At 35.4% G+C, this 12,500-nt stretch overlaps 1 protein-coding gene across 7 annotated transcripts in view; it reads right to left on the reverse strand.

Moving 5' to 3' along the window:
• LOC135217851 (neurotrypsin-like) overlaps positions 1–12,500 on the reverse strand; it is a 66,211-nt gene that overhangs the window by 50,288 nt on the left and 3,423 nt on the right. For all 7 annotated transcript variants that reach the window (XM_064253858.1, XM_064253862.1, XM_064253863.1 and 4 more), the window contains exons 3-8: positions 11,943–12,017; positions 11,099–11,243; positions 9,401–9,525; positions 6,653–6,856; positions 5,930–6,052; positions 5,247–5,443 (exon numbers count right to left, since the gene is read on the reverse strand). In XM_064253858.1, the coding sequence (XP_064109928.1) occupies positions 5,247–5,443; positions 5,930–6,052; positions 6,653–6,856; positions 9,401–9,525; positions 11,099–11,243; positions 11,943–12,017 (869 nt within the window). The remainder of the gene's footprint in view (positions 1–5,246; positions 5,444–5,929; positions 6,053–6,652; positions 6,857–9,400; positions 9,526–11,098; positions 11,244–11,942; positions 12,018–12,500) is intronic.

The raw sequence follows: 12,500 nt of genomic DNA on the forward strand, positions 1-12,500 counted from the left end.
ATACGGTAGTACGTCTGGCGTATGGGAGTAACACCTGACTCGATGACGATGTCATGTTGAATGGTTTGACTTCCCTGCAAGTTGTCACAACATACATCACGAAACCTGGAGAGCAATTGAGATAGTAATTTTCTCTGAGGAGATGGTATTCCTGTAAAATAACTGGGCAAGGATTTTAGAATCTGACTGTTTGGTGTTGTCTTTCCAGTTTTAATTAGTTGATCATCTTCAGGAAGATCTAGGAGCAATTCTGTGGAAGTTTCCTCTAGTGGTAGTATTTTCGCCTCAGAAGAAATTGAGAGATGACTTACCATTTGAGTAGGTGCTTGATATGCCTTCAACAAATTCATGCACTAGTTGCTTTGATCGTCTACGATCAGGAGTAGAGAGAACATAGTTTACCTTAGAAATTCTTTGAAGCACTTTGTAAGGTCCCATAAATTTTTCACGTAAAGGGGAACCGGGTATTGGATGATAGACAAGCACCTCATCTCCTGGCTGAAAAACACGAAGCTTTGCCTTTTTATCATATAAGCGGGACATCTTCTCCTGGGAATGCAAAAGATTAGTATTAGCAAATACATGAAGTGATACAATTTTATCTTTTAAGTCCTGTAGATATGACAAAATGTTTGTAATCTCCTCTTCCTTGTTGTGAATTAGATTTTCCTTCACCATACTGAGAGTGGTACGGGCTTTCTTCCGAACATTAATTCGAAAGGGACACTCCAGTGGACTCTTGAGGTACACTTCGTATAATATACATCAGAAGATCAATGTCTTTATCCCGACTTTCTGAAGTTTCCTGCATGTACTTCCGAAGTAGATTTTTAATAGTTTGGTGAACCCTTTCTAGTGCACCATTACTTTGGGGATGATAAGCAGAAGCATATATGTTATGAATATTGAATTCTCTCATAGCTTGTTGAAAAAATCTTACTAGTGAAGTTTGTGCCTCTATCACATTGCAATGTCTTTGGAAATCCATAGGTTGTGAAAATTTTGACAAGTTGACCAATTATAGTTTTAGCATTTATATTCTTTACTGGCACTGCTATGGGATATCTAGTTGTTGGGCAAAGAACAGTAAGTAAATACTCATTACCTTGCTTAGTCCTAGGCATTGGGCCAACACAATCTATGATAATCCTCTCAAATGGAAACTTTGGTACGGATATGGGCTGAAGAGGAGCTGGTGAAGTCTCTCATTGGGTTTGCCTGTAGTCTGGCAATGATGACATGCTTTAATAAACTGTTTGAATGTCCTTCTTCATCCCAGGCCAGAAGAAGTCGTCAGCCAAGGTAGAGTAAGTCTTGTTGACTCCAAAGTGGTTCACATGAGAGTGGGCTAATTCAAGAAGAGCGGACTAGAGAGAGTGGCACAACAAGTTGATGACAGTCAAACCATGTTGTGGTTGCTGGTGCTTTGGAGGACCTAAAATGTCGAAAAAGCAAATCTTTATCAAGATAAAAGTAAGGAGTTTTGGGATTATCATCTGGGTCTGCAACTTTCTTCCAAAGAGCCTTAAGGACAGGATCTTTATTCTGCAAGTCTTGAAGTTTGATTTGGTCATATTTATAAGGTCTAATGTCTTCTCTACTCTATTGCCATTATCTATAACAATTGGTTTAATTGATGCCATTTGAATAACAGCATTATTTAATTTATTGGACTCATTTTCTATAAGAATATCAGGATCAGATACTACTGGATTAACAATGGCCCCTGCGAGATCATTACCAATTAAAAGCTGGATAGATGAACAAGGCAAAGGATCTCGTGAAACTGCAATTAAAACATTACCTTGATAGTAAGGACACTGTAAATTCACCTCTGCCAAAGGCATGGATTTGGTGGTACTGAGGTCAGAAACGGTAACATACTCATGTCTCAGTTTGAAGTCCTGTGAGGGCAGAGCTACCACAGTTTGGGAGGATCCTGTATCCCGTAAGCAAGTCACTGGAATACCATTGACGGTGCCTTTACAAAGTGAAAGGTTGAAGACGTCCTCATCTAATTCTTGAGCAGCAACATGAAATGTTTTCTTATTATCCTTCCTATTAGGGTTCGGAGAATTCTTTCCAACATCAGACTTCTTGCACGAAGGATTAGGACAGTTCTCTATGGGATGCCCTTCCTGCTTACAATAGGAACAATATGCTGTGGATGATGAAGGAATAGATTTGTTAAATGGTTTATATGTTTTATGGATCAAATAATAATCATCAGCTAAACTGGCTGCTTTCAACAAATTGGTTTCTCCCTTTTCGAGAATGAAGGTAGCAATGTTACTTGGTAATTTCCTAATAAACTCTTCCATTAAGAGAAGATTTTGTAAGGATTCAAAATCTGAAACACCTGTCTTTTGCAACCACTTTGTAAATTGCCTAACTTTGTCATTACAAAATTCAACAAAAGTTTGTGAAGGCGTTTTGTAAGAGTGGCGGAACTGTTGCCGATAACCTTCAGCTGTGATGGCATAAGCATCTAAAACTGCCTTTTTAATCACATCATACTCCTTTACTTTAACCATCTGAGAGATTACATATGCTGCCTTACCTTTGAACTGATTTCTGACAACCATTACCCATTGCTCCTGAGGCCACTTCAAGGTTTTAGCAGTGTCTTCGAACGTTGTAAAGAATACCTCTGGGTCCTTTTCATCAAAATCCGGAAGTAGCTTTTTAGCTTTGAGTATGTCGAACTTACTGGGTATCTCTCCATCAGTTTTCAGCTTAATCTGTATATTTTGCAGACTTTTGTTCCTTTTGTATCTCTAGTTCAGCCACTTTACACTTGTGTTCATACTCCAACGCCAATAATTCCTGATGATTTGAAGTTCTACCTGTTGCTTTTGAAGTTCTAGTGCAGCAGTTTTCTGTTGTTCTTGTTGCAATTGTATTTGAAGACGCAACTTTTCTTCTTTTCGGATCTATCCCAGGGGTGGCATATGCTCCAGTAAGGGATCGCAATTCATCGACGTCCTCATCATCATCTTCGAAGATTCCCTTATCTATTAAGAATTGCAGGATATTACCAATAATGACAGCTTTCACATGTTTTGGATCGACCTCAAGACCACATCTCTGGGCTACAGACAATAATTCCTGTTTCTTGGCATAACGTAAACTCAAAATTTCCCCTTTTATATCGTTCATAAATTTCTCCAAATTAAACGACATTCTGGAGGATTACCCCCAAGTAATGTTAATAGAGCGATATTATATCAAGGTATTATATTCACACTAGGTTATGCCATTAATTTAAATATAGACTCATTTGACACCAAGATATAACTCAATGAATTTTACTACAATTTCTCAAGACAAATTTAATGAGACCGCAAATAGAATACACAGTCTGAAAATAGATTAACCGAAATTGGATGGCCAACATAAAGGCCGAGATCAATTAGTGATCGAAGGTCTCACGATAGCGCACAAACATGTAATCTAGATTAGCACAATATGCATGTAAGAAGTAGTTTATGGCAGAAGAGAACCTTGATTTTGGCTCGTAAAATAAGGCGGGAGTAGAAGGGCTACATAGCACAGAACCCAACCAATTAATATTTAATTACTGGTCTATCCTTTATTTTACAGATACCGATTTTGAGTGAGAGAACCATTCATGCGTACGTGTGAAGATACGAAATGCTGGATTGGATTGTTAAGAAAATAACAAAGGAAACCGTCAATACAAATAACTATCACTTATATAAACAACTCACTTAAGTTTCTTTGCACTTTAAATAGTCACAAACAAAAAGACTAGATCAATCCCGGACAGGCCCCCACTTATGACGGGACTTGAGTGAATCTTACCTGGTGGCTAGGGTGTGGGGATGTTGCTGGTCTGTAATCACTCAATTATCCCTCATAAATTTAAAATATCACCACCAACAAAAATATTCTTTTTGTCTGCTTCACGTATTATTTATTTTCACCTCTATTTTAACCACTTTTAATTACCTCTCCAATCCAGCAGGATCTAATTAAACACTAAAGACTATCGTTAATTTAATACTTAAATAAAAAAAACACTTAAATTCCAATATAATTACTTTCACACGTAATATCAACAAACACTAGTAATGAAAAGCAAAGAAAAAGATGTTTTCAACACTGCACTGAATAGTTCTCTCTAAAGAAAAATACAAATAACAAGTGTAACGAAAACTAAGGAATGCAAACATCTGTATGACTAAGTAAGGAAAAGAAACCAAGGATAATGTAGAATAGTTAACATAACTGATAATAGATGGCGTGAACATTAAACACCCGATAACTTTCATAGTTACAAATAATTATTACAAATAAGTGTGACGTTCCGTCATAATATATATATATATATATATATATATATTATATATATATATATATATATATATATATATATATATATATATATATATATATATATATATATATATATATATATATATATATATATATAACTTGCTGTAATTAAACATCAATTTAGAAGGAATACATTAATTAAAACCTAAAAAAAAGGAGACATGCCACAGAATCAACTTACAAAAACCAAGGAGATTAAAGAACTACTACCAATTTCTTTATATGTCAAAAGAGGAAATAAACGTCGATAAGAAATTTATATAGATAATCTTCAGGCCCGTTAAAAGCAAATAAAATACATATTATAATAAATAATTACTACAAAATTAGTGCAATAATCTATAGAAATATCTACCTCTTTTATAATAAAAATAAATAAAATACATGAAGATGTATTATTGTAAAAGATTCTTTGCATTTAGCAAACGACTTATTGATGAAGTCCTAACCACTTTTTCATACTGTTAACCAACTTTTGTTAAAGATTTGCTCTCAACATAATGTTGACTTGTCTCCAACTTGTTGAATTGTATCCAACTAGTTGAAATGTTTCCAACTTGTCATTGACTTGTTTTCAATTTATCATGGACTTGTTTCCAACTTGTCATCGACTTGTTTTCAACTTATTGACTTGTTCTCAACTTGTCGTTGCCTTGTTTTCAACTTATTGACTTGTTCTCAATTTACCATTGACTTGTTTCCAATATGTCATTGACTTGTTTCCAATTTGTCATTGACTTGTTTTCAACTTGTCATTGACTTGTTTTCAACTTGTCGTTGACTAGTTTTCATCATGATTGTAGTCTGTTAACGGAAAGCTCCAGACACGTGTTGATGACATCTTCTACTGCAGTGTAGAACATGAAATGTTTAAAAGCGTAACATACCTGACGCAGGCAACGGAGGCCGTGTGCTGTTGCGTGCAGGTCCTGTTCGCAATTCTAATCCTACAATCCTGGATGGTGGCCTCGCTGCCGACGCAATCCAGGATGATGTTCCAGACTTCTCCAGTGGGTGGTCCGAAATGGGAGTCTCTCAGGGCTACGGCATCCTTTCCAGCGTAGCCAAGCATCCGACAGATCACCTGGGCAGATACGAATGAAGATGCCTTGTGTGGTGTGACGAAGTTTGCATACATTTATTTTTCTGATAGTCAACATCGATAGACTACGGGTTTAGGGTTTAGGCTTTTTAGAGAAAAACACGGATCGAAGTGGAAACATAAAAGATTACGGTAGATATTTAGGCTATATTTGGTAAGTAATAATGCTTCTTGACAGTTCCCGTATGGGATTGAGGAAGAGTGCCAGGTATTTTAGAAGAAACCAAAATTAGATTGAAAGATAATGCCATGATTTACCATCATGAACATAACGAAACTTCCAGTTCACCTGAAGTTATAATGGCACTCAGAAAACTTTTATAGTTTCGTCCTTTTTGTTAGGGAAAAGCATTGATTATTGAAATAAGAAGGATGTTTCAGTCACAAAGAAAACTTTTATCGTGGCGCAAGAGGGCAGAAAGAAACACAATTTCATAAAGAACACAAGAAATCGAAATGGCTCCTCGCCTGAGCATCCAAATCATCGAAGCCATCGTCGCAAATGCTGGCAGGCGAAGGAAGAGTGCTTGAACTAACCTCAACTCGCCCGGAACCGGGGGTACTGCCTTCCACTAACTGCACACTGAGCGTCTGCAAACGAATGTACGATGAGTAAATAAAGAAATTCAATTGGGAGAGACAAACAGAGATGAGACGAAGGCGCACAGACACAGATTAAGTCGTGTCTGAGAAGAGATTACTTTCTTAAGAAGTCAACCCTAAGTCTAAGCCTAGCGTTAGCATAACCAACCAAGTTTTAAACTGTAGTGCTTTGTGAGAATTGCTCTTAAGTTTCGTAAATTGTCGTGACGGCTCGGTATGCGTGAGCTTTGTCCCTACATATTTAAATACTTGTAATTGATTATGACAAGTAAAATTATCTTTAAATTTGTTTCATGGTATGACTCAGATACTGACTACCTAAATTTCGTTTGGATTTAAGATATACTGACGAGTAACTGAGCTTACAACGAGTCGTTCAACAGGACATGAATAGTTCTCTAGAGTCTAGACCTTGGTTATGACAATGGTTCCGTCGACCATCCATGCTCACCATGTGAGCGCAAATATGGCTCTCTAAACGCCTCCCGTCCTCCTCCTCCCTCTCCTGTCTTTCATCACCACCACAATCAAGTTTAATCAGTCTTTGTCCCCAAAAGATTAACCTCCAAATGACCAGACGACCTTTACCCCATCATGGCAGAAGACGCCCGCGTCCTCAGCGTGGGCGCAATCACTCTCCCCCCAGAGGAATCCAGGACAGCTGGAAAGGCTGTTTTCCTCCCCAGTGCATTCCAGATTATCGACGCCGATGTCAGCTGCTGCCTCGCCGAAGTACGCTCTAGTGTAGGGTATGCTCATGCCGCTCCCGTAGCCTAGGTTTCGACAGATTACCTGAGAAGAGTAGAGTGGGAAATGTTACCTGGATTGATTGAGAAATTCTGAATATTATTTCCACCCATCTGTATGTTCGTATGTACTTTGCACTACCATGTATATAGTAAATTTCTATTAGTGCGTATCAGTCCTCTTAAGATGTCTTGGAAAGTTAAAGGTGAAACACGTCTAGATTTATAACCTGTATGTTCCGATGATTTTAAACATTCATACATACACACACACACACACACACACACACACACACACACACACACACACATATATATATATATATATATATATATATATATATATATATATATATATATATATATATATATATATATATATATATATATATTCCAGTTTGTTTATTCCACATAGGAAAAATGAAAAAGGTATGTCTCAGAAAATGCCCAACAGTTTCGTCCTCCAATGGACCTCTTCTTGGAGCGTTTATTAAGGAAAGAGATAAAGTTTACAGTGCATGCAGCCAACAAAGGCCTAAAAATTTATTAAACATACAGTTACCAAAAACTAGCAGTTTGAGCTACAAACTATTTAGCAGTAAAATAACAATAAAACAAGAATAGCAGTTGAACAAATGAAAAATACCAAAATATCTAACGAGGTAATACATCCATTTGAAACAACATAATATACAGTACATATATTAACAAGCGTATACTATATGATATTTAATGGATCCCTTTCCTTAATAAACGCTCCAAGAAGAGGTCCATTGGAGGCGAAACTGTTTTGGGGCATTTTCGGAGACATACCTTTTTCATTTTCCTATGTGGAATACAACTGAATTACTATATTTTCGTGCCTAGAAGATTACCAGTACTATATATATATATATATATATATATATATATATATATATATATATATATATATATATATATATATATATATATATATATATATATACACCAAACCATCTGTAGTACCAAAAACACAATCGCTGCAGAAATCTGAGTCTAAAATCTTTATGTAATACCGCTGATTCCAGTTAAGTTAGTAAGCCAAAATTTGACTGCACTAATGCCCTATCCTGAAAGAATCTAGTTTCAAAATCCCCACGTAGTAGATGTGTAGACTGAGCCTTACTGTAATCAAACATCTGATCCTAAAGGAATTCTACATACCTTGGCTTCCTGTCGGTCGAACAAGTCATCACAGACGGAACTCCAGGTCCCATTATGCTTCATGTAGACGGTTCCCGCTGCGCTGTTGCCTGGAATCTTCGTTGGAATGACGGATTCCAGGCGGAATACATCTTCACATAACTCCGGCTTCTCGTCGCTTAATTGTTCATTCAAGGAAAAGAGATAAGGAACAAATTACACTGGATGTTAATGTTCACAGTGCAATAAACCATCTCGAATCTATGTTATTCTTTTTCCCTTTAATTACATATTTAACCATTAATCTTCAAACAGCCCTTTCTATAAATATATGAGTCTTTAACCGCTTAACTTGTTCAACATTATCTAGATTGTAAAATAGACTCATTTCTGTCATAGGTAATAATGAAAGGTGGAAAAAATAATAATCAACTTATTCAAACAATAAACAACTAGCAATTTACGTACAAAGAGCTCTTTCTATACAAATGAACCTTTAATTGGTGAACACGTACAATTCTATTTAGATAATAAAACAGACTAATTCCTGTGAAAAAATAATAATCAACTTCCCATGGTACAAAAGCAAGATGTATATTCCTTCCATCTAGACAGTCCTCAGACCCTCCACAGATGAATATAAACTCACCTCCATCCATGCAGTCCTGAAGCCATTGCATACAAGGTACTCAGAAATACAAGAAGAATCAGAGGTCGTTCCAGACGACGTCTTCTCACAAGTAAATTGGTTACTTGAGCACAGCTTAGCAGACTCTGTTTGACATTCGACTCCTGCCACCTTTAGGTATATATATATATATATATATATATATATATATATATATATATATATATATATATATAATAATTAGATATATATATATATCTATATATATATATATATATATATATATATATATATATATATACGATATATATATATGTATATATATATATATACATATATATATATAATATATATATATATATATATATATATTCAAGAAAAATATCTCTCATGAAATCTATCAAGGAGTTTCTGGATAAAAATCAAAAGTTTCATTTGAGTTTGATCTATCATCAAAATAGGTTGATTGTAAACAAAATAGGCAAATAATTTGGATGAAAAATATTTATAAAGCTGTACAGTAGGTTTAGTCAGCCAGAATGAGGTATGAATTGAAGTTCATAGTTTTTCTAAATAATTCATTATAGTAATTGATTCAGCTCTTTACTATGAAAGAGAAATGCTGATATTAATACTAATAAAAGCAGGAGAGGGAAAAAACTATTGATATAAATCTGAAGAGTAGCGTCTTTTAAGAATTAAAATAATAAAGCATGCTATATATGATCAATACGTAGAAATACCATGGGTAGTGCTCTTTTCAGAATTACAAAAAAACATGAGTATGTCACACATTACCTCAGCACCTGTACAATATTGCGTGTTGCTGTTCAGTGTACAACTGGTCAGATCAACATTGTCATTACCAGTTTCTTCAGGACATTCCAGCACATACATGTCTTTCCAGTCATCTGGAGTCCAGCCTGAAATAAATGAATTGGTGAATAAAATATCATTCCTAGATCAGTTTGGTAAAAAAAAATGTGCAATGGAAAATGAATACCTGTTTATACAGAAATCAGTGAGTAAATATAGAGAACAGATAATGAACACTTGTTTACAGAGAAATTTAGTGAGTAAATACGTGGGCCGACAATTCCGCGCAGGACAATTCAGTGCCGACAATTCTGCGCCGACAATTCAGCACATGACAATTCAGCTTAGAGACAATTTAGCGCATGACGATTCAGCACAAGGACTATTCAGCGCAAAGACAATTTGGCGAAATAAAGCTAAAGCATGGAAAATTAAGAAAACAGTGACCAAATTAGTTTTTATTTGTAAATTATTTTAGAAATTCAAAAAATGAAATATGATATTTATTGAAATAAGATATTGAAAATTATACTAATTTATTTCTGATTTGGAAACAGAAAACACAACTAACTACTTGTAGTTAAAAATATTGGTAATAATCTAAGATTGTTTACACTTTCAACCATCGAGCAATTGACGGTTGTTATTTATGCTGTAACAACAAGAAATTAATGGTTACTGGTATTCTTCTAAACTGGGACGGGATGTATTTCCTTTTCTGGAGCGTAGTTTTTTTACAAACATTCGCTGAGCTAAAACAAAAACAAACAAAAAAAGACCCATGGAGCGGATTTTATCAGTGAAAGGTCGTGATCACATTCTATTATTCATATGTTCTGTGGAGGATGTGGATTTTTTGAAATTGGAGCAAGACAACGCAGAGAAAAGGATACTGAGAATCAGAGCTTGACACGACGATTCCAAAAAAAAAGCCAATTATCAGAGAACAGCTAAGACAATAAAAACGCCAGTTAGTAAATATGGGAATCGAGCAAACACAATGGAATACTTACAAAATATAAGCTACCTCATGAAGTGCAGAAATAAATTAGTATGGAGATTTTTGTACAGGAATTTTTTATAGTATGTCATTTCAATAATTATTTTTGTCTACTTTTTAAAATTCAATGTTAAAAATAAAAGAGTAATTTGATGACTGTTTTCTTCGTTTCCATATTTTTATTTAATTCGCAAAATGTCTTTGTGCTGAGTAGTCCTTACCCCGAATCGTCATGCGCAGAATTGTCTCTAAGCTGAACTGTCTCTGAGCTGAATTGTCATGCACTGAATTGTCTCTAAGCTGAATTTTCTCTAAGCTGAATTGTCTCTAAGCTGAATTGTCGGCGCTGAATTGTCCTGCGCGGAATTGTTGGTGCTCCATAGTAAATATAAAGAATAAACAGATAAAGAACACCTGCTAATATAGGAATTTAGTGAGTAAACATAGCAAATGAACAATTAATGGAAACCTCTTTATATAGGAATATGTGAAAAATATGAATATATAGATAATGAACGCCTATTCACATAGCAATTAGTGAATATAAACATAAATGCATAGAAAATGAACGCCTCCTTCATATAGCAATTAGTAAATAAACATATAATATATAGATACGAACACCTGTTCATGGTGACTGATAGACTCAGTCATGAGTAATGACCTTCCCCTCGACTTACGCTGGGTGTGTCCTCCGTAGAAATTCCGACGGGTAAACCGCAGCGCCCCTGGGTATCCCAATGCCCTGCAGACGGTGTTAGCTTCGGTCATTCCGAAGAAGTCATCGCACAGAGGGCGTCCTTCACCGCCTGCCTCTGACGTCACCTGCGAATAATCTCAAATGTTACGAATCTTTCAATATTCCGAATTTTATATATTTACATTAAATCAAAACATAACACATGAAAACATACTAAGGGGGAAATTATTATTATTATTATTATTATTATTATTATTATTATTATTATTATTATTATTATTATTATTCAGAAAATGAAACTTATTCATATAGAACAAGCCCACCACAGGGGCCACTGACTTGGAATTCAAGCTTCCAAAGAATATTATAGTGTTCACTAGGAAGGAGCAAGAGGAAATAAAGTGAAATAGAATTGGAGGTAAACTTTAGTAATGGTAGATACCTGTTCCAGGAAAACTAAGGAAAAGTCAACCAAAAACAAGGCGTCAGTGCCCTTTTTGACGGGAAAACAAGGAAAATTGATGATAGATTTCTTTGTCTCACCTAGAGACAAAATACCAAGAAATAGCTAAAGGAAAATTGCCTTAAAAGCATGACACCATGATCCTTGTGAAAAAATAACGAAGAAAGTTTTTTTAGCCTTACTAAGAAGCCTAAAATCATGTGATCCACTAGAAAACCCTACAGAGAGAAGGCATTCGATTCAGGGAATTACAATATTTTACCTCCGCAAGGAGCATTAACAACCAAAGGAAAACAGGAAGAATTTATACAGAGATGCGACATGATAATAGAAAATAAAGCAAAATATTTCGTTCTCTTACCAAGATGTTGCCTTCTGTAGGGCTTTCTCCACCGACCAATTGGACGGCAGCTACTTTTCTGTCAAGGAGAGGCCTCTGAAATTCGAAAATAATATTTATGTTAATGACAATCATATTACGTACTCACAGAATGAACATTATAATAAAGAGCCTTTTGATTTATATAATTCACGTGTTTATTAACGTTATTATATATTACACTTTTATTGAGATATTCATGCTTATTACAGGTTGAACTTAATAGCATCGCAGAGATTTACCTTATCAAAGCAATCATAAGTATTGTGATACTCAGCAGAGTGTGTTTAAGTAAAGAAATACAATATAGTAGATTCACATCAGCAGTGCATTTGATGTCTAGGCAACGACGCTCCTGGTTGGCTGTTGATAACCCAATGACAGGGCTGGGAACTCTCAGTCTCTCTCGAGAGTTCACATAGGCAGGATGTAAGTTCCATCTCTCCTGAAAGACGTATCCCTCGGGAGTGATGGAACATACATCTTGCCTATGTGAACTCTCTCGAGAGACTGAGAGTTTCCAGCACTGTGATTGGCTTA

Source organism: Macrobrachium nipponense, chromosome 9 (genome assembly GCF_015104395.2).
Source record: "Macrobrachium nipponense isolate FS-2020 chromosome 9, ASM1510439v2, whole genome shotgun sequence".
NCBI lineage: Eukaryota > Metazoa > Arthropoda > Malacostraca > Decapoda > Palaemonidae > Macrobrachium > Macrobrachium nipponense.